Source organism: Schistocerca gregaria, chromosome 7 (assembly GCF_023897955.1).
Source record: "Schistocerca gregaria isolate iqSchGreg1 chromosome 7, iqSchGreg1.2, whole genome shotgun sequence".
Classification (NCBI taxonomy): Eukaryota; Metazoa; Arthropoda; class Insecta; order Orthoptera; family Acrididae; genus Schistocerca; species Schistocerca gregaria.
Genome location: NC_064926.1, coordinates 90,216,681 through 90,240,910, shown reverse-complemented (window position 1 = coordinate 90,240,910; position 24,230 = coordinate 90,216,681). Strand labels below are relative to the sequence as shown.

At 41.4% G+C, this 24,230-nt stretch overlaps 1 protein-coding gene across 1 annotated transcript in view; it reads left to right on the top strand.

Annotated features, from left to right (window-relative positions):
* LOC126281292 (ras-specific guanine nucleotide-releasing factor 2-like) overlaps positions 1-24,230 on the top strand; it is a 1,771,818-nt gene that overhangs the window by 728,868 nt on the left and 1,018,720 nt on the right. Inside the window, exon 3 of the mRNA XM_049980119.1 lies at positions 21,722-21,831. Within this exon, the coding sequence (XP_049836076.1) occupies positions 21,722-21,831 (110 nt within the window). The remainder of the gene's footprint in view (positions 1-21,721; positions 21,832-24,230) is intronic.

The window sequence follows — 24,230 nt, the reverse complement described above, 5'->3', positions numbered from 1 at the left end:
CGCTGGTGACGGTGTAAACACCACCACCAGTGGGCAGTGGGTGACTGTACCCGTGTTATTTAAAGTGAGGAGTTATGCTGTACTGCGTGGCAGTGCAGAGGAAGTGTTTGCGTTTGTGCGACTGCTGGCCGTCGCCGTCTGCCGCCGTGTGTAACGCCACACGGAGGCGCTGGTGCGATATGGTGGTGGTATCCGTCGTTATCTCGTCGTTCTCTTACTGCGAGACCTTTTGGGCAAGTTCGAACGATGACCCCAGCGGCCGACCTCACTGCCTTCTCTGGCTTGCGCTCTCGAGGAAGAGTGGGGCGCCATTGCTGCACGGACATTGAGACGTCTCACTAACAGTGTCCTCGACAGAGTGCAGGCTGTCGTAAAGGCGATCAGTGGACACGTTCCATATTAGTTTCCACTAATAGCTTATGAAACGTCACCTTAGAAAAATGAATTAATTGCTGTGCTGGTATACCTCTTACATTATTTGATTTTCAAACAGCTGAGCAGAACTGAACGCAATCAGACATTTCTCTATTCACTTATTCTGATCAACACTAGACTGACACACAATATGTTTAGCGCAACGCAATCTGGCTTTCAACAATCCCTACAAATGGCTCTCAGCACTATCCGACTTAACTTCTGAGGTCATCAGTCAATCCGTCAATTCCTACAAAAGAATGGCCCTGACTAACAATAACCTATAATGTTCATGAATCACTTACCTCACAAAAATCTTCGTTACTCGAACTACTGCAATAAAGCGAGCGCCCATACTGCCAGCTAAATAAAAGATTCTAACTACTGAAGGCACTAAATACTGATAGGCATAGTTAGCAAATGAAAGATTTTGATAGAGAAGAAACAATGTATTTACCTTCATAATGTTCAAAAGACATCATAGTTCATGACATCCAATATTTCAAATTTACTCTTTACGTCCAGATCATGCGCTCTCCAAATTCTGCCATCTCTCTCCCCACATCCACCACTGCTGGCGGCTCACCTCCAACTGCGCAACGCTACGCACTGTTCACATCCAACTGCCCAACAGTACAATAGCGAATATTCCAGCAATGCAAACCAGCCACAGACTTCACACAGCACAGTCAGTGATTTTCATATAGAGTGCTACGTGGCGTTACCAACATAAAAACCTAAACAGCCTACTTACAAGCTGTCCGGATACTTTTGATCACATTGTGTAATTTTCTTTCAATTACCACAGCCTGTGTTCTGCAGCTTGAGACACTTGCGGCTATTCTGGATTTTATGAACTTGTCCGCTTCGTTCGTGCTCTGACCATTGCAGATGTGTAGGACATTTTTGCAACTGACTGCTTCTAGAAAAAGTCAAAATTTTTGTATTTTTTTTGTAACATAAAGTCAGTTACTTTCCTGTCTACACTCCTTGTACGATTTGAAATTGCAGTCTGTGACTCATATTTTAATAGCTATCCTTGTATTGCTTGCTTACTGTCTGTCAGAAACACTAACATGTTTATTAATCACTGACCCTCTTTATTGCACTTTATTATATGATTTACAATATTACCGAATTTGGATTTCTGCCATCATCGGATAGCTAAAAAGAAGATGTAAAACCCTTAATATAAGAGTAGTAGGTTTAACTTGCTGAATACCAAGTATGCAGGAAAATTTAACTCTTATGTTATTATATATAACATTGTTGACACCCATAATGAACAATATACTGAAACGAGTGTCAGTCTGAAATTCATTGTACTTGCACGTTCATGAATTAACACGAGTTATACTTATTTGAGGGCGCTAGTGATAACATAAGTCTCCATCATTACAGGTTCGATAGTGTCAAACAGAATATTCAGGGACATTAAATAAAATGGTTTCATACAACTGAAGCGCCTGTCTAACATTGCAACATAATGTATAATACAATATATAATAACAATATGCATACTTAAAATCAGAATGAAATGTGCAAAAGTGGCGTACGTGCAGAAATACGTATACCATTGCAAAGTAAATAAAACAAGACATTGTGTGAAAAGTGATCAGATGAAACAGTAACTACTTCATTAAAATGCCTAAGTACTTTTAGATCTTCCTGTAGAATTGTCCTTCAGCCAGTTGTGATATTAGTGTTTCTGTATTTTGTTTCAGCACATCTGATGGCAGAAAGTTGAAACTAATAATATTATGAATTACATAATACAGAGTGATCAAGTTGGAGCATTATTAATATAGTGTCAAAAATGAGTTCTCACTCCGATATAGACAGTACGTTTCATTTGATTACCAACAAGTCATTCATTTACATTAAGAACTACACGGGGTCAAGTACAGCATCACTCTCTATCACACAGCGCCCATGTAAACGTGGCGTCGTTACATCTGCTTGTACACAGTATAATTCAGCTGCCAGTGATTTTATAAAGTACACTATCTGTGGGTGTCATGTCATTTATTCTACATGACAGCAACAGTAAAGAAATCGTCTACCAACAATCATATGTATAAAATGCTTACACCAACTGCTCCAACTGTGAAGCGTTTGTGTGCTCCCTTGAAAAACTTCAGACAAACCATCCATCTTTGCTAACGTGATAGTTTTTCGTTATATGATAAGAAGTTAAATACTGCTCTCGGTTCTTTACTGCCACCCAGTATAATGTTACGTAGAAAGAACGGTACAGCTACCTACTCGTTCACGAACGACTGTACGTCGCAGAGCTCTGGCTCACTAATGCTGCATTTCGCAGTAAATCACGAGCGCCTTCTGTCCGCTGTTAAATCCAGGGAAAGTTGGCCTCTGTATACCCTTAATTAAAAGTGGCTTTGTACAGCGGAGCCCCCTTTCATCTTTTGTCCCTCCCTGCGCTGTGATTTTCCGGCTACAGAGCTACCTACCTTTCTCATTTTTACAACGCTCATTCAACGCTCGTTCTTCAAAGCAGTATTTTCCAGTTCAAATGGCTTGATAATCAGTACACATAGTAAATGGAAGCGCGGTTCATCCGTGTGTGTCACTGTAACTCTGCAACCCACCTTCTGCAGCCCCTTGTGGGTTATATGGTACAGCAGCAGTCCATACCCCAAGCACGAAAAAGGTTTCAGTTGGGAGCTGCAGTGGATAGATTCGACAATATGGACATCAAAAGACGGCGTCACACCGCTAGATTTCTTGTGAGGAGTTCGTGAGCAAATGAGAACCAAGTGCCAAAGTGACTGAGACTGGATACTGTTCATCGGAGGTGAGGGTTTCATCTGGAGTGCCCCAGGGAAGTGTGGTAGGTCCGCTGTTGTTTTCTATATACATAAATGATCTTTTGGATAGGGTGGATAGCAATGTGCGTCTGTTTGCTGATGATGCTGTGGTGTACGGGAAGTTGTCGTCGTTGAGTGACTGTAGGAGGATACAAGATGACTTGGACAGGATTTGTGATTGGTGTAAAGAATGGTAGCTAACTCTAAATATAGATAAATGTAAATTTAATGCAGATGAATAGGAAAAAGAATCCCATAATGTTTGAATACTCCATTAGTAGTGTAGCGCTTGACACAGACACGTCGATTAAATACTTGGGCGTAACTGCAGAGCGATATGAAGTGGGACAAGCATGCAATGGCAGTTGTAGGGAAGGCGGATAGTCGTCTTCGGTTCATTGGTTGAATTTTGGGACAATGTTGTTCATCTGTAAAGGAGACCGCTTATAAAACACTAATACGATCTATTCTTGAGTACTGCTAGAGCGTTTGGGATCCCTATCAGCTCGTATTGAGGGAGGACATAGAAGCAATTCAAAGACGGGCTGCTAGATTTGTTACTGTTAGGTTTGATCATCACACGAGTGTTGCGGAAATGTTCAGGAACTCGGGTGGGAGTCTCTGGAGGAAAGGAGGGGTTCTTTTCGTGAATAGCTACTGAGGAAATTTAGAGAAGCAGCATTTGAGACTGACTGCAGTACAATTTTACTGCCGCCAACTTATATTTCGCGGAAAGACCACAAAGGTAAGATAAGAGAGATTAGGGCTCGTATAGAGGCACATAGGCAGTCATTTTACCCTCGTTCTGTTTGGGAGCCGAACAGGGAGAGAAGATGCTAGTTGTATTACGAGGTATCCTCCGCCACGCACCGTATGGTGGATTGCGGAGTACGTATGTAGATGTAGATGTTCCTTGTAGAATATTAGAGAATGTTGGAGAATGTTTCATAATATACAGATTCATCCAGAAGGTTAGGGATTGCTCTAGAGTGGTCCAGAATAGTATTTCTCTAAAGGTTCATGAATTTTATAAAATATTGGACCATTCCACTGCACCAGCAATCCCAAGTAGCACCTAATGTAGACAGAGAGTCACGTTGTTGAAGTAATGTGCATGAAGCGACGCTGATGTCTGACAGAATACAAAACATCTTAAAATTTCAACGTATCGCCAAGAAAATCTGAAGAATTACGTGCTCGAGAATGTTGCAGAATGTTCTATAATGTTCCAGAATATTCTAGAATTTTCCAGGATGTTCGATAATATTCCACGATGTTCTAGAATGTGCCAGAATGTTTTAGAATTTTCTAGAATGTTAGGCAACCTTCTAGAATATTCCAAGATGGTTCCATTATCCTCTTGTGGCGGCTTAAGTGCCAGGTCAGAAGGGATTTATAAGCGGTGATGAGATTCAAGCATCAGTATACTTATGGAAGTCGATTGCAACACATCCGGTATGAATGAAAATGACAGGTGGTGAAATAATTTTAAGAAGTACTTATTGTAGTGAAAATGTTAAACCGAGCTATAGAGTTTTCAGCAATATTAACCATTAACAGGACGCCAAACCCTAAATAGAAAGATCTTGTCAGTGGTGAACTAAAAGGAAGGGAACAGAACGAACAGAGCAGAAATGAAACAGATGAGGAGCAAGTAGCACATTGAGCTTCACAACGAAAAAGAAAGAGTGGCGAGGTTTCTACTGCTGCGGCCTCCTCTCGCATCTCGATCTCCATCGTTCATGGTCATTCCAGTCTCCTTCACTAAGAGCTCTCGCCGCCATTGCTTCGTTGACGTCGTATTTCCAGCATCTCGCAGCTCTACCGCGCTTTCTTCTTTGATGTGGAGTCCACTGTCATGCAAATTTTGGCAATCTTGTGTCTGGCATACGCTGTATGTGACCATACCAGAGTAGGCACTTCCTTTCTATGTAGTCTAGAATTGTGCTTTCGACATTAATAACCTCTTTCATCCTATCATTTCTAATATGATCAAGCCTGGCATATCCACAACTCCGTCTTCATAAATCCATCCCGACAGCCAGCAGGCGATCTATCTGCAACTGAGTTTGTTCCCACAGCTCTGCACCATACTTTGTGATACTTTCAATAATTGTGCAGTAGATGGTATGTTTTGTTCTGCGCATTATGTTTTTGTTCCAGAGAATACAATTTGGTTGTTTTATGACTCCCTTTCTCTGGCTACTTTTGTTGTTTATATCATCCATACTTCTACCATTGGGCGACAGTGACACTGCCAGGTACTTAAAATTATGACACCCTTTAACAGTATCAGCATCGAGTTGTAAGTCGTTAACACGTTAACAGCATTTTCTCCCACTTTCAGATATTGTGCTTTAGATACGTTTATGACAATATCCCATTTTTCATATTCTTCTTTTAATTTGCGGACCGTGTAATTTGCATCTTCCTCATCTCCAGTTACTGACACTTGGTCGTCAGCCAAAAATAAATTGAACAAGAGCTCATCGTCTATGGGGATACCCACTTCTCCTCATTTCCTTTTGCAGGATTTTAGTTCCTTCTCTAGGTAGATCTTAAAGAGTGTAGGGACAAGTGTGCATCCCTGGCATAGCCCTTTTGTCGCCTCAAACTCTTGAGATAGTTGATTTCTCACTTTAACAATTACCGTACAACCTTGGTAGAGGAGTCTGACAGCTTTCACATAGCTCGGTGGCACGCCATCATCAATTAGACTTGTCCATAGCTTGTTCTGTCGTACTGTATCATAAGCTTTCTGGAGGTCTACAAAGACAACATGGGTTGTAAGGCCCCTTGCTGTCCTTTTCTCCACCAGGTTTGTGAGGGTAAATGCTCCATCAGTACAGGAGCGACCAGATCTGAATCCATTTTGTTCTTCAGATTTACTTATTTCTTCTTCTACCCTCTTTTTTACGATAGGGCCACAGACTCTCGCCATGGATGGCATCACGCTAATACCACGATAGTTTGCACAATTTCTCCTGTTGCCCTTCTTAAATATTGATGTAATTGTTGCCTTTTTCCACTCCTTTGGGGCTTCGTCACCTCTAAGGCATTTGTCAAAAGTCACTGCCAATATTTCAAAGAGTTTTGACGGTGCTGCTTTAACCAGTTTTATATAAGTTAATCCTGAACCTGGCGACTTTCTGTTTTTCATCGCATTAATTGCATTTTGGACTACCTTCGGTGTTATATTATCATTACTGACTTCAATGTCTGTTGTATTCTTCGTGAATGCCGCTCTGTTCCAGGTAGTAGACCTTGGTTGTGTTGTATCCATTCCTGCATGCTAATGAGGTTTATATCTGCTTTATCAAATGTGTGTGAAATCTTATGGGACTTAACTGCTAAGGTCATCAGTCCCTAAGCTCACACACTATTTAACCTAAATTATCCTAAAGACAAACACACACACCCATGCCCGAGGGAGGACTCGAACCTCCGCCGGGACCAGCCGCACAGTCCACGACTGCAGCGCCTCAGACCGCTCGGCTAATCCAGCGCGGCTCTGCTTTATCTTTATTCTGTGTTCTCATTGTTTTAATACCTTCCAGGATTTATTTTCTCGTGTATTTTCCGCCCTTTCTTTTCTATCTCTTCGACGGCTTTCTGCCACGCTTCGTTTTTTGCCTTAATTTTCTGTGCATCTTTTCCCCGCTCCTTGTATTCGCGCCAGTCATTGTCTGATCTGTTCAACCATTTATTATAAGCTTTCTTCTCACTTTCTACCTTCTCTTGTACCGAGTGGTTCCACCATTCATCACATATTCTGTTACTCTTTTGGATTTCTTTTTCTCCCAGTGCTTCATAAGCTGCATCTTGTCTGCATAGGTTTCTTCAACGGTAGCAAGTTCTTCTGCTAGCCTTTGCTGGTACAAGAAACTGGTGAACTATGGTCAAGGCTTTGTATATTATATTGAATATTCCAGTTGAATTTTTGCGTCTTTGATAAACCTGAATAGATCTTAGACATTGGCGAAAGGTGGTCTGATCCGCACTCTGCACCCCTCATGGCCCTCGCGCCTTGTACTACGAGCTTTGTTGTTTGCTTTATTAAGACACAGTCTGTAATGGACGTGAGGTTAGCCCTTGGTTTCATCCATGTGTATTTGTGGATGTCCTTATGCTTGAACCAACCGTTCAGAATTCTTAACTGATTTTGCATGTGGAATTCTATCAATCTCTCACCATTACTATTTATGGTTTCTGCACCATATTGTCCCACTATGTTGTCATTAGCTCTCCACCCTGTTCTGGCATTTAGATCTCTTAATGAGATGACTTCTTTGTGATTCCCTATATTTTCAATAGATCTTTCCAATAAGTCTTTCTTCGCTACATCAGCGTCGTCGTTTGGTGAATAGACCACAATAATCACCACCGAATGGCCCTTTATCTTCATATGTACTTTCAGAATTCTATCACTAGCGTATTCCCAGCTGGTTAGCTTTTTATTGAGTTGTTTCTTTACGGCAAATGGCAACTCCACTTCGGATTGGTTGTTCCTTTGGTACGCCACTATAAATATACTCTTCTGTATGACGCCCTTTCAGCTTGATTTCTGTTAGGCCCCCTATGTCGACGCTTTATTTCTTTAAAGACTTCACGTTTCTTTGTAGAAACTCCTTGTATATTCCATGCTGCAATTCTCATTGTCATTTTCGTGCCTGTTGTCGTCTTCGTTTTGATCCATTCCGTTCCGAGGCTAAATTGGGAGGTTTTGCATGTGATTTTGTTTTGCTATGGTGGAGTGCAGGTCCAACGCCTAAACCCCCGACTTGGAGGACCAGGTGATTTTTAATCGTGGTTTTCTTGACGATTGCCTTTTGTGCTCAGGGACTCTATCCCTCCCTTGGGTTCCTCTGGGAATGAGGTGCCACTTACGCCGGCCAAGTCCGCCACACCGAAGTCCATCGCCTTCCTTGCCGAAGTGCTCTTCACCAGTAACCCCGGGCACGGGTAAGGCGTTATACTCCGCGATAATTTGTCGCCAGTAGAACTTTGCAACCAGCTCGAAGGTCGGCTCCATCCCAGTAACGTGGGCGCGCCTGCTGAGAATTACCCAAGTGCGCTTAGAGAAGGGGGCTCTAAGTACCCTGGGCCGGGTTAATGTGCGTGTATGGTTCCACGCACAAAAGCCAGAAAACTTAACAGATAGAAAACGAGATGAAAGCAGAGAATGGGATTGAGTGAGACACTCAAAAAGCAGACGTACCAAAACGCTTATGAATGTTTTGGAATTTTCTCGACTGTTTTGTAATATTTCGGTGCTGCATAAGCAAATGAATAAGTGAATGACAAAGTACTGTGTAACTTTATGTCGTCCATGTTGGACTGTGTTTATGTCAACAAAAGTTTAAATAAAACAATTGTCTGCGTCAGTCACTGTTTTATTTCATCCAACGGCGCGTTTCGGGAGTTTGCACTCTCGTCTTGACGTGGAACAATGACATTATGTAATTGCGTAGGCAACCGCGGCCAGAGTCAGATGACTGAAAAGGGTTTTCTGGAGTGGTACGGCGACATACTGTATAAAACTACTGATGGAGAAAATCATCGTTTCGGCCACGGTTTCATATCCAGAAGAAGGCCGCTGCAACCGTGGCCGAAACGTTAGTTTTCTCCAGAAGTTGTTTTATGCAATATGACCATACCCAGAAAACTTGTATGTAGACTGACCTGTTACATTTTTGGTAGTTGGGTGTAGCCAGCTTTTGTTGTAGTTTCATTTTGATACAAAGACGTATAACAGGCACTTGTTAACGTAATATGGCACTCAGACCAAAAATTTTAAACGCCTATAGAATTATTTGCAATCTGTTGTAGTGCACAAAACCCTGCATTTGGTCATAAATATACATTTTTAATTTAGTTTTTCCCTCAGAATACCAACCAATAACATAAACAAACCAAACATTATAGCAATGTGAAGACCTATCGCCTTGCTTCAGAAGTCTACATAATCTAACTCTTACTATTTCTGTATTGTGTTTTGGAATTATCTTTGAAGCACACTTCACTGTGAAGGACCATGAACAACCGCGATTTTTTCGTGCATGACCTGCCTCCCATGCAATATGGGAGCAAGCTGCTCAAGAACTGCAAAAATGGCAAGACAGTGGGGTTGTCAAACCTGTTCCTGCAAGCCAATGGGCATCACCATCTGTTATTCTTAAGAAGCCTTCAGGTAGTTTCCGTTTGTGTGCTGACTTTAAGGCTACAGTAAACCCACAAACTGTAGTAGATTCTTTTCATCATCCATGGTGGGAGAAACTGATGGGCAGACTGGAATAGGTCAGATACTTTTAAAATATAGTTTTATAAGAGGCATAAATACCGTTACAATTGGACGATATTGTCGTCAAGCGTCGTACGCGAGCTCAACATTTAGGAAATTTAGGCTGTTTGTTTCAAGTTATGCCTGCAGCTGGGTTAAATTGCAACAAGGAAAAGTGCTCCTTCTTCTTGTAGAAGAACTGAACTATTTAGGTTATGTGGAAATGCACAGGGTATACATGCAGTTACATCACACTTACCTGCGATTAGAGATCTGACAGAGTCCCGTAACATGAAGGAGTTCCAGTCAGTTATGGGAAAGAGCAACTATTATATAACATGTATTCCTCATCCTGCGTAAAACTGCTGCTGCACTTAATCAGCTACCCCCAAAAAAATTGTCTTTCGCGTTGTCCAATGAATGCTAGAACGCATTTCAGCAACTGAAAGCGTCATTGTTAAATCGTAGATGTCTGATTTGCTTTGACCAAGCTAAACGTATCATATTAGCTGTAGATGCATCTTCTTATGGAATTGGAGCGGTGCTCCTCCATGAGACTCTTCCATGATCTTTTATTAAAGTCACTCAGGATGCAGAAATTGGAAAGCGTATTAGTCCAGTGAAGCTCTTCAAGAAACTCTTTCCCGCTGTCTCAATTTTTCATTTATTGTGTTCTATCCATGTTTCCAATTCTGAACGAAAATTTTGGAGTTCTCCATTAAGACTGAGCTTGAGGTCTTTCTTCACTTTGAGAAGAACTATTAGATTGTCCTCAATGTTATCAAAGGAAATTCTGTCTCTTGAATGTGTGTAGCTATAGCACATTTATTGGATGTGTTGTATCTATAGGCGACAATGTGTGCTTTAAATCTAGTTCTGAAGCTGTCTCTGGACAGACCAACATATTGTACAGGCATTAATAGCATTTTACCTTGTATACACATCAGTTACCTTTACTGGATTTTGTACTGTGTGGCAGTCTATTATCTAATTTTCTCTTGGTGGAAGATGCAACTCTTATACTGACTGTCCCAATACATTGGCATTTTATTTTATTTTTTATTTTTAAATTGGTACAAAAGTGGGGAAGAGATACTGTCCTATGTCTGTCTGTCTGTTGTTCTTTTGTTCTTTTTCATTCCTTTCCTAAGACGTTTTTTCTATGAGTATAAGTGGGAAACTATTTTCAGATGTTATCTGTCTGATACTCTGAATTTCATTTTGGAACATTTCATTGCTTACTAGCATTTTGTATGTCTGTACAACATGGAGGCGGCATCAAGACGCATGTATATTTACATCTGCAATTGTGGCCTTTATGGAAATACTAAGCACTAGTTTGCTTATTTTTCTGGTGGTCGTAAGCTCAAATAACTTTAATAAGTTCTGACTGTCATATTTACAATCAACTCAATGTTCTTGTGCATGCTGTTGAATGCATGAATTACTGCCCCAGCGGCTTGTTTGTTTTCCCCCTCTTTAATTCATATACGTCATCCACACACCTTATGCAGAACTTCTATACATATGCAGTGGCTACTGAATATTTTTTGCTAATGATGGTTAATGAATATATTTTCTATTTTTCCTGATGCGCTAGGGCCCACTGCTACACCATGTAGATGTATGGATGCCTTATTACTGAAAATGAAATAGTTGTAAATAAGTACCCATTGAAGTTAATGTCTTCAGCTATTTCAGCTACTTAAAACTGCAACTGTTCACAACAACAAAAGCTAAAAAAGCAATTATCTACGTCACTCGCTTTCTTTATTTCACGCCACAATGCATTTCGAGAGTTTACACTCTCATCTTCAGGTATTTTGGTAACAAAAATAAAAAAACGAGCACTTGTTAGCTTAATATGGCACTAAGATTATAAATTTTAAACAGTGATAGAATTGCTTAAAAATCTCTGCAGTTTGTCATAAATATATATTTTTAACTTAATCTGTGTCACAGAACACGATCTAATAACATAACAAGCCTGAGATTATAATGATTTAAAAATATAGTGCCTTGCCTCAGAGGTCATTCATTACCAACTTACACTGGGGGGTCATAGAGACATATAACAATTATGAAATCGTTTGATTCTGCACAAAAACTTGTTAAAATATTGCTGTTGCAAATAGATGACGGTAAAGAACAAATAAAAGAAGTAAAGGATATAAAAAATATAGAACTTGCCTATTTAGTATCAACGTAACCCAATTCTTACTGTTTCTGTACTCTATTTTGGGATTTACCTTTTTATTAGCTCACTTAGGAAGTAGAAAACGGAAAGAGGTATAGTGCATCATCTAGTATATCTGAGAAGCTCAGAAAGAATCTCGTTTCCAATGTTTTCATTTAGTGTGTTCTATGTATACAACTGTGAATGAAAATTTTCAGTCCTTCACTAATATTGAGTTTGTGGCCTTTGCTTTTTTTGTGAAGTATTGTTGGATCGTTTCCCATATTACAAAGGAATATCCTGTGTCCTGAATGTGTATAGCTGTGGCAGATTTATTGGGTTTGTTGTATCTAAATGCGCAATGTGTTCTTTGAAACTAGTTAGGAAGTTTCTTCTGGTCTGTCAATCGTATTATGTGGGTCACTGATTACATTTTATCTTGTTTACACTCGCATTGAAGAATTTATCTTCACTGGTTTTATATTATGTGGCAGTCTATTACTTAACTGACTGATGGTGGAGAAGGAATACTTTCATTTTGGTCTCCGTACCTTAGCAATTTTTTGTGAAGTGCTGCGAAAGTAGAGACAGCATAGCAGAGGCTACAGGTTGACACATAAACGAAGTGAGATTCTAAAGAAAAACCTACATTTGAAGTAACCTATTCTCTTAAAAACAATATCATTTTAACACATGAGCTACTAAACACTCCTGTTCCTAACAGATGCCAGACAATAGACGGAATCTACATCCAATAACACGCCAGAAACATTCTCATAGATGAAGCAGTGGAGCTTACTGTATACAATCTCACAAAACACAAAAATTTGTCAGTAACTGAAATAGTTAATTCATTGATTTGTTTGAACTTGTACTTAATTACAATTATTTCACTTCAGGATCATAGTATCCAGATACCAATGGTCTACCACCTGGCTGCAGCATATTGGGGTCACAGCTAACATATTCACTAACAACCATGAACAAACATTATTCAGTAGCAACAGCCGGTGTATAAAAGCAGTTTAGTATCCAACAAAAATGTGTGGATGACAGTATTGATAACAAAGAGGGAAAAACGAACAACGTGTTGAGGCAATAAGTTAAGAATTCAACAGCATGCTCAAGAGCCTTCAGTTCTCTTGTGAATATGAAAGTCATAACTCGTTAAACCTATTGGACCTCACTACCACCAGCAAATGCAGAGAACGCATGCTTAATATTTACAGAAAAACCACAACTAAAGATGTAGTTATAGATGAAGTACCTCGAAGAAAACGATTTATTGACCCTTAGTCAGCACGGATAGAGAAAATATCGTTCTTGCGAAACACAACCGGTTCTTCATACTCATGAAGTAATGAGTTCTATCGAAAGGGATATCAAATTGATTCGATATTTTTAAATTTCCGGAAGGCTTTCGACACCGTTCCTCAAAAGCGTGTTCTAAACATACTGCGTGCCTATGGAATATCGCCTCAGTTGTCCGACTGGATTCGTGATTTCCTGTCAGAAATGGAATGTCTAATGCGTGTAGTTCCAACTATCATTCCGCCTTCAGAGTCTGTTGTTTCCCGTCGTGCCGCCATAATCAAGTCGAAAACCTTTTTACATGAATCACCTGAGTACAAATGACAGCTCCGCGAATGCACTGCTCTTTTATTGCTTATGTACGCGATACTACCACCGCATGTGTATGTAAGTATTACTATCACATGACATTTGCCACCTAAGTGTATATCATTATAGTCTTTGGCTAATATCAATCGGTTAAGCGCAAGTCGTAAATATCTTTCATTGGGATGCTCATATTTTCTAATTTTCTTCTACTACATATATGTAATACATTGTGGGTGAGATGCAGATCCCGAAGTAATCCTTTTGTAACACGAAATGCAGGTGGTAAATAATACCCACTTTAGTTTTAATTTAATTTTCGAAATATCTTTTTTATTTTTCGGTTTCTTTCAGCTGCCTCCAAGTTTTTCCACCAACTGACTGAAAGTGCCATGTCATAGACATTTCGTTTCTCTACCAAGACGAAAAGAAGAAATTATCTGTTGTCAGAAAAGAATGTGATCAGTTCTTGATCTACCAACCCTACAACCTGCTTGTTCTTATGTCTATACTTGATTGTCGCTCAAGGCAAGTGCCTGACACCTTTAATTTTTTATAGTCTCCCTCTCCCCCCCCATGAACCATGGACCTTGCCGTTAGTGGGGCGGCTTGCGTGCCTCAGCGATACAGATAGTCGTACCGTAGGTGCAACCACAACGGAGGGGTATCTGTTGAGAGGCCAGACAAACATGTGGTTCCTGAAGAGGGGCAGCAGCCTTTTCAGTAGTTGCAGGGGCAACAGTCTGGATGATTGACTGATCTGGCCTTGTAACACTAACCAAAACAGCCTTGCTATGCTGGTACTGCGAACGGCTGAAAGCAAGGGGAAACTCCAGCTGCAATTTTTCCCGAGAGCATGCAGTTTTACTGTATGATTAAATGATGATGGCATCCTCTTGGGTAAAATATTCCGGAGGTAAAATAGTCCCCCATTCGGATCTCCGGGCGGGGACTACTCAAGAGGATGTCGTTATCAGGAGAAAGAAAACTGGCGTTCTACGGGTCGGAGCGTGGAATGTCACATCCCTTAATCGGGCAGGTAGGTTAGAAAATTTAAAAAGGGAAATGGATAGGTTAAAGTTAGATATAGTGGGAAATAGTGAAGTTCGGTGGCAGGAGGAACAAGACTTCTGGTCATGTGACTACAGGGTTATAAACACAAAATCAAATAGTGGTAATGCAGGAGTAGGTTTAATAATGAATAGGAAAATAGGAATGCGGATAAGCTACTACAAACAACATTGTGAACGCATTATTGCAGCCAAGATAGATACGAAGTCCACACCTACTACAGTAGTACAAGTTTATATGCCAACTAGCTCTGCAGATGACGAAGAAATTGAAGAAATGTATGATCAAATAAAAGAAATTATTCAGATAGTGAAGGGTGACAAAAATTTAATAGTTATGGGTGACTGGAATTCTGTAGTAGGAAAAGGGAGAGAAGGAAACGTAGTAGGTGAATATGGACTGGGGCAAAGAAATGAAAGAGGAAGCCGCCTGGTAGAATTTTGCACAGAGCACAACTTAATCATTGGTAACATTTGGTTCGAGAATCATAAAAGAAGGCTGCATACATGGAAGAAGCCTGGAGATACTGACAGGTTTCAGATAGATTATATAATGGTACGACAGAGATTTAGGAACCAGGTTTTAAATTGTAAGACATTTCCAGGGGCAGATGTGGACTCTGACCACAATCTGTTGGTTATGACCTGTAGATTAACACTGAAGAAACTGCAAAAAGGTGGGAATTTAAGGAGATGGGACCTGGATAAACTAAAAGAACTAGAGGTTGTACGGAGTTTCAAGGAGAGCATAAGGGAGCAATTGACAGGAATGGGGGAAAGAAATACAATAGAAGAAGAATGGGTAGCTTTGAGGGATGAAGTAGTGAAGGCAGCAGAGCATCAAGTAGTTAAAAAGACGAGGGCTGCTAGAAATCCTCGGGTGACAGAAGAAATATTGAATTTAATTGATGAAAGGAGAAAATATAAAAATGCAGGAAGTGAAGCAGACAAAAAGGAATACAAACGTCTCAAAAATGACATCGACAGGAAGAGCAAAATGGCTAAGCAGGGATGGCTAGAGGACAAATGTAAGGATGTAGAGGCTTATCTCACTAGGGATAAGATAGATACTGCCTACAGGAAAATTAAAGAGACCTTTGGAGAAAAGAGGACCACTTGTATAAATATTAAGAGCTCAGATGGAAACCCAGTTCTAACCAAAGAAGGGAAAGCAGAAAAGTGGAAGGAGTATATAGAGGGTCTATACAAGAGTGATGTACTTGAGGACAATATTATGGAAATGGAAGAAGATGTAGATGAAGATAAAATGGGAGATACGATACTGCGTGAGGAGTTTGACAGAGCACTGAAAGACCTGAGTCGAAACAAGGACCCGGGAGTAGACAACATTCCATTGGAACTACTGACGGCCTTGGGAGAGCCAGTCCTGACAAAACTCTACCATCTGGTGAGCAAGATGTATGAGACAGGCGAAATACCCTCAGACTTCAAGAAGAATATAATAATTCCAATCCCGAAGAAAGCAGGTGTTGACAGGTGTGAAAATTACCGAACTATCAGTTAATAAGTCACAGATGCAAAATACTAACGCGAATTCTTTACAGACGAATGGAAAAACTAGTAGAAGCCGACCTCGGGGTAGATCAGTTTGGGTTCCGTAGAAATGTTGGAACACGTGACGCAATACTGACCCTACGACTTATCTTAGAAGCTAGATTAAGGAAGCACAAACCTACGTTTCTAGCATTTGTAGACTTAGAGAAAGCTTTTGACCATGTTGACTGGAATACTCTCTTTCAAATTCTGAAGGTGGTAGGGGTAAAATACAAGGAGCGAAAGGCTATTTACAATTTGTACAGCAACCAGATGGCAGTCATAAGAGTCGAGGGACATGAAAGGGAAGCAGTGGTTGGGAAAGGAGTGAGACATGGCCGTAGTCTATCCCCGATGTTATTCAATCTGTATATTGAGCAAGCAGTGAAGGAAACAAAAGAAAAATTCGGAGTAGGTATTAAAGTCCATGGAGAAGAAATAAAATCTTAGAGGTTCGCCGATGACATCGTAATTCTGTCAGAGACAGCAACGGACTTGGAAGAGCAGTTGAATGGAATGGATAGTGTCTTGAAAGGAGGATATAAGATGACCATCAACAAAAGCAAAAGGAGGATAAGGGATTGTAGTCGAATTAAGCCGGGTAATGCTTAGGGAATTAGATTAAGAAATGATACACTTAAAGTAGTAAAGGAGTTTTGCTATTTGTGGAGCAAAATAACTGATGATGGTCGAAGTAGAGAGGATATAAAATGTAGACTGTCAATGGCAAGGAAAGCGTTTCTGAAGAAGAGAAGTTTGTTAACATCGAGTATAGATTTAAGTGTCAGGAAGTCATTTCTGAAAGTATTTGTATGGAATGTAGCCATGTATGGAAGTGAATCATGGACGACAAATAGTTTGGACAAGAAGAGAATAGAAGCTTTCGAAATGTGGTGCTACAGAAGAATGCTGAAGATTAGTTGGGAGATCACATAACTAATGAGGAAGTATTGAATCGGATTGGGGAGAAGAGAAGTTTGTGGCACAACTTGGCCAGAAGAAGGGATCGGTTGGTAGGACATGTTCTGAGGCATCAAGGGATCACCAATTTAGTATTGCAGGGCAGCATGGAGGGTAAAAATCGTAGAGGGAGACCAAGAGATGACTACACTAAGCAGATTGAGGATGTAGGTTGCAGTAGGTACTGGGAGGTGAAGAAGCTTGCACAGGATAGAGTAGCGTGCAGAGCTGCATCAAACCAGTCTCAGGACTGAAGACCACAACAACAACAACAACAACAGTCTCCCTCTCTTCCTTTCTTATGCATTTTTAACATGTATGTTCTGTTTTCCAGTCACCTGGAAAATCCTCCACATTTCAACCTCCTCTAAAATGATTTCTTAGTACTTTAATAACTGCGTGTGATGTATCCAGTAACTGCAGTCCTTCCATAATTTACAGGATTTATTGCACCTTTTACTATTCCATTCTCCAGACAGATGTAGAGATCTTTTTGGTCATTACTTTGAGTCAGAGAAGGATCAAAAAATTTAGTAATAAATTATTCTATTTTAAAAATATTTTTCCCGTATATCGCTGGTTGTATATTTAATATGCTTATTTTACTTACAATAATTTTTCAACTGATCAAACCATGTTACTTACTTATTTATTTAATGTTTCTCATCAGACTGCTCCTTTGAAGGAAATAATTCTATTATTTAATTTGAAAGACGTGGGGATCCGTGGAATTAACATTATATGCCATTTTGTTCAGGTAGTAGCCGCACATGTGGTTCTGTAACGTTTCCCCAACACCTCACACAACAGCAATAAGAGAAACATCTTCTGATGATTGTATAGCTAACAGAACTGCATCAGATGCAGCCCACCTGTTGTCCTTATCTGCTATCAATAAAGTAAAATAAAATAAATCTTCTCTCTGACGTGACGTCTCACAGCTCACCTGACGAGCAGAGCGCTTGGCTTCTTCGCATTAGGATACTTTTCTCCGTTTTCTGAGTGCAGTACTGACCAATAAGAAATATTATTACTACGTTCCCTGTTTATTTTTCGTTATTTCCTACGATTATAACATTATTTCAACATCTCCGAATTCGCTATGCTATTACATTAGTTATGTTTTTTGAACTGTTGCTATACTTTTTCTTATTTTTACGATCTACGTTTCGGTTTGTTATTTTTGCCACTGCTTTTACTCATCAATTGTGTGTTTCCTCACGAGAGACTTCGAATATACGTCTTTAATACAGCGGGTGCTGATTTTTACCTAAAATCTCGCACGCTGAAAGGATGAGACTTTGTTTTTATCGTATGCTCAGATAAATTATCTTATTCATACCGAGAGCTCGTGGAACAAGAAACTCCATTTGTAAGACATTTCACTAAAAATTTAGTTAGTTTCTGCTTCATGTAACGCCAATTCAAGTAACATGAAGTGTATGGGCCCCTGATTAAACGTGTACATGATGTTATTTGAAACCTGTCTTGCATGTACTCGTAACTAAATTTATCTTTTATTGGAACCAGTTAACTGTAGCTGTTAAATCTATTGTTCTCTTCAAATAGTAATTAATGAAGCCCTATTTCGGGGCTGCCCACTTTTATTTTGCAGCCATTTATTGTCTGCGGATGTTTCTCATTTGTTTTACATGAATAAACACCATCTTGTGCAGTATTATGTCGAGGATCTAGAAGACCAAAATAATACAATTTTATGCTTCAGCTACGAATCACTACAGTGCAATATGGATGCTTGGAATTACCTGTTCATGATAAAAAGCTGCTTTTGGTTTCTTTCATACGTATGGATACCGCATAACCGTCAGATACTGTAAAGAATATGCCGACATTTCTAATTTGGTAATGACATTATTTTTTGTAATTAAGTATAAATGTCACATTATGCCAGCGTCATCGTCATGCAATCACGCAGGATATTTAGTTTGACTGTTTTATCGTATGCACTAGAGGAAGTAATGTAGTGTTCATTCACACTCAGCATCAAGCTACTGCGAGTGCCATAACTCTCACAAATCTTCTGGGAACTCTCAGAATGTAGTTAAACTCTGTTTACTTAGACTCAGGTATTATGAAGTGAGAAATAAATTTGATATTGACTACTGAACTTGTTATACAAAGTAATTCATATCAGTCCGTCAGCATCAAGCCCACAAAGCAGGTGTATAGCGGAAACGTTACACACAGTAATAGCAGACGTAGTAGCACTGACTCCAACAAGGAAAAAAAATCTGGTAAACATGGGCTTTAAAATGCGTACCTTAAGAGCTTTGAGCAGTTGTTCAATTTGTTCTTCATTTTATACCATCCCCAGAGCTGTGCGAAGATAATTTTGCGAAAGGTCTTCGTAATTTGTTTGCAGCTGCTGTGCTAATATCGAGTGCTTCTGAACTACGGATTCACGGATTCATTCCGCGTTTGGGGCGGGGGTCTTCACTGTGCAGAGCGAGTGGTCGTCCGCTATACCGAAAAAACTGTCATGGTGAGAATTTCGGAGTAATTTTCACTCAGGTCGTAACGTACAAGAGACGACTTTTGTGTGTGGCACCTGCTTGTTAATGCTAATTTTCGGCACATGGAGATAGTCTTCTTAAGGCCTTTTTTTCTTAGAGGAAGTAGTGCGCTACGGTGTCTTGAAAATGCAAAATCCATTTTAAATGTAGTAGAAATGGTGTCATGTAACACCCTAAGTTGTCGTTCTCTTCATTGTTTATTGTGCGATTGGTTTCGGTCAAAGGCTTCGCTGCAGCACAGATTTTTGTAACAGACACAGTTACATCCGTGTTCAACACTTATTCCCTACAAATACTACTTAATCGTGCATGAATTCGTCGTGATGATGACAGCTTTCGCACAGCACCTCAAACAATTGATTCGCATGCTCTCCCAACGATCGCATTGTTTTTGTCCCCTGATACCAAACAAAAGCTGTGCGTGCAGAGATTTTAATCATCTCTAGAACTTTCCTGATCTTCTCAAAACGTGTTTTTGTTTTTCGAGAGTTGACTGGAGTTGATGCAAAAAGTGAACAAATATTTATGACAAATACTTTGTGAAACAATTTTTATTTTATTCTTTTTGGAAATACTTGAATGGCAGCTCTAGTACAAAAGCTTGGCCAGTTTATCTGTCTTTTGGGAGAAAAGATTGCGTTGTTTCTTTCCTGTCAAGTTTGTAAATTCTTAATGTATTTATCAACAGCATTATATACACTCCTGGAAATGGAAAAAAGAACACATTGACACCGGTGTGTCAGACCCACCATACTTGCTCCGGACACTGCGAGAGGGCTGTACAAGCAATGATCACACGCACGGAACAGAGGACACACCAGGAACCGCGGTGTTGGCCGTCGAATGGCGCTAGCTGCGCAGCATTTGTGCACCGCCGCCGTCAGTGTCAGCCAGTTTGCCGTGGCATACGGAGCTCCATCGCAGTCTTTAACACTGGTAGCATGCCGCGACAGCGTGGACGTGAACCGTATGTGCAGTTGACGGACTTTGAGAGAGGGCGTATAGTGGGCATGCGGGAGGCCGGGTGGACGTACCGCCGAATTGATCAACACGTGGTTCGTGAGGTCTCCACAGTACATCGATGTTGTCGCCAGTGGTCGGCGGAAGGTGCACGTGCCCGTCGACCTGGGACCGGACCGGAGCGACGCACGGATGCACGCCAAGACCGTAGGATCCTACGCAGTGCCGTAGGGGACCGCACCGCCACTTCCCAGCAAATTAGGGACACTGTTGCTCCTGGGGTATCGGCGAGGACCATTCGCAACCGTCTCCATGAAGCTGGGCTACGGTCCCGCACACCGTTAGGCCGTCTTCCGCTCACGCCCCAACATCGTGCAGCCCGCCTCCAGTGGTGTCGCGACAGGCGTGAATGGATGGACGAATGGAGACGTGTCGTCTTCAGCGATGAGAGTCGCTTCTGTCTTGGTGCCAATGATGGTCGTATGCGTGTTTGGCGCCGTGCAGGTGAGCGCCACAATCAGGACTGCATACGACCGAGGCACACAGGGCCAACACCCGGCATCATGGTGTGGGGAGCGATCTCCTACACTGGCCGTACACCTCTGGTGATCGTCCAGGGGACACTGAATAGTGCACGGTACATACAAACCGTCATCGAACCCATCGTTCTACCATTCCTAGACCGGCAAGGGAACTTGCTGCTCCAACAGGACAATGCACGTCCGCATGTATCCCGTGCCACCCAACGTGCTCTAGAAGGTGTAAGTCAACTACCATGGCCAGCAAGATCTCCGGATCTGTCACCCATTGAGCATTTTTGGGACTGGATGAAGCGTCGTCTCACGCGGTCTGCACGTCCAGCACGAACGCTGGTCCAACTGAGGTGCCAGGTGGAAATGGCATGGCAAGCCGTTCCACAGGACTACATCCAGCATCTCTACGATCGTCTCCATGGGAGAATAGCAGCCTTCATTGCTGCGAAAGGTCGATATACACTGTACTAGTGCCGACATTGTGCATGCTCTGTTGCCTGTGTCTATGTGCCTGTGGTTCTGTCAGTGTGATCATGTGATGTATCTGACCCCAGGAATGTGTCAATAAAGTTTCCCCTTCCTGGGACAATGAAATCACGGTGTTCTTATTTCAATTTCCAGGAGTGTAGCTTATTATGCAGAAATATTTTATTATTGTTTCAAACCCCCCAATAAGTGTAGTTGTAGCATTCGCAATAATGAGCTCTTTATGCCCGCACTCCCTACTGCCTTGATGTGCTCCCCTGACCTGTGTTGGTACCTTTGGTTAGAGCAGTGGGGATCTCCTTGTTACAGCAACACTGCTTCGCCATCTCGTACCGGCGCGAGAACCAGCGTCAGTACGAATTGCGGGCGGCCAACGAATCCGACTGCAAGACATGGATAGAGGCCATCCGCGAGGCGAGGTGAGTCTTTCTGTCATTCTGAACCTATAATAACGCTTCTGCGCCCGTGGCACGAGATTCTACACAGCAGTCTAAGATATTCAAGCACAAAGATAAATCTTCTGATGATGAAATCCTTTTTAATCAACGTTAGGAATATACAGAGTGACAACTATTGAACTCTTTGAAATAAAATCATATAACTTCTGAACGATTTGCGGTAGAACGCTCAAACTGCACGGTTGACCGCGGGGAATGAGGGGAATTAGTTTGAGCATGCATGGTGTGGTTTAGCGACGAAGCCCACCTTCATTTGGATGGGTTCACAGAGGAAGACTGCACTGTAGTGCCTTCTCTATATTGTCGCACAGATGGCAAAATGGTAGATATCGGAATAGACGACAGAGGCATAGAGAAACAATTAAAATCGCTCAAAAGAGGAAAGACCGCTGGACCTGATGGGATACCAGTTCGATTTTACACACAGTACGCGAAGGAACTTGCCCCCCTTGCAGCGGTGTACCGTAGGTCTCTAGAAAAGCGTAGCGTCCCAAAGGATTGGAAAAGGGCACAGGTCATCCCTTTTTTCAAGAAGGGACGTCGAACAGATGTGCAGGACTATAGACCTATATCTCTAACGTCAATCAGTTGTAGAATTTTGGAACACGTCTTATGTTCGCGTATAATGACTTTTCTGGAGACTAGAAATCTACTCTGTAGGAATCAGCATGGGTTTCGATAAAGACGGTCGTGTGAAACCCAGCTCGCGCTATTCGTCCACGAGACTCAGAGGGCCATAGACACGGGTTCCCAGGTAGATGCCGTGTGTCTTGACTTCCGCAGGGCCTTCGATACAGTTCCCCACAGTCGTTTAATAAACGAAGTAAGAGCATATGAACTACCAGACCAATTGTGTGATTGGATTGAAGAGTTTCTAGATAACAGAACGCAGCATGTCATTCTCTATGGAGAGAAGTCTTCCGTAGTAAGAGTGATTTCATGTGTGCTGCAGGGGAGTGTCGTAGGACCGTTGCTAATCACAATATACATAAATGAACTTGTGGATGACATCGGAAGTTTCACTGAGGCTTTTTGCGGATGATGCTGTAGTATATCGAGAGGTTGTAACAATGGAAAATTGTGCTGAAATGCAAGAGGATCTGCAGCGAATTGACGCATGGTGCAGGGAATGGCAATTGAATCTCAATGTAGACAAGTGTAATGTGATGCGAATACATAGAAGGAAAGATCGATTATCATTTACCTACAAAATAGCAGTCAGCAACTGGAAGCAGTTAATTCCATAAATTATCTGGGAGTACGCATTAGGAGTGATTTAAAATGGAATGATCAGCGTTGATAGAAGAGATAGAGAAGATCCAACAGAGAGCAGCACGCTTCATTACAGAATCATTTAGTAATCGCGAAAGCGTTACGAAGATGATAGGCAAACTCCATTGAAAGACTCTGCAGGAGAAACGCTCAGTAGCTCAGTACGGGTTTTTGTTGAAGTTTCGAGAACAAACTTTCACCGAGGAGTCAAGCAGTATATTGCTCCCTCCTACGTATATCTGACGAAGAGACCATGAGGATAAAATCAGAGAGATTAGACCCCACACAGAGGCATACCGACATTCCTTCTATGCACGAACTGGAATAGAAGGGAGAACCGGTAGAGGTACTCGAGGTACCCTCCGCCACACACCGTCTGGTGGCTTGCGGAGTATGGATGTAGATGTAAGCAAAATTGGCACATTTAGTGGACTGAGAACCCACATTTTGCGAGTCTCTTTGCGAGACCCTCAAAGGGTCACTGTGTGGTGTACAATGCCCAATCACGGAGTAATCGGTGTGATATTCCTTAATGACACTGTGACAACCGAACGGTACTTGAAAGTTTTGCAAGATGGTTCCACCATCATTGTCGAAAATGAAGCTAATTCCGACAAGATGTGGTTTATACAAGACAGACTTCGACCCCATCGAAGCAGGAGAGTGTTCGATGTCCTGGAGGAGCACTGGCTCTAGGGTGTTCAGAGGGCACTGGGCCTCGATTAGCCGCCGTATTCTCCGGATCCGAACACATGCGACTCGTTTTTGTGGGCCCATATTAAACATAAGGTGTACGACAATAACTCCAAAACCATTGCTGAGTTGAAAACAGCCATTCAGGAGGTCACCACAGCATCGATGTTGCGACACTTCAGCGGGTCATGCAGCATTTCGTTATTCGTCTGCCCCACATCATTCCCGCTGGTGGCAGGCATATCGATCATGTCATAAACTAAATCCGAATATCTGCACGCCATAGTTTGTAACTAATTTACTTGTTTTTTTGACAGAGTTCAATTTCTGTTACTCTGTATTTTCTGTGTTATCCATGGTAACGTGAATTTGGTGTAAATCACTTATGTGGAAGT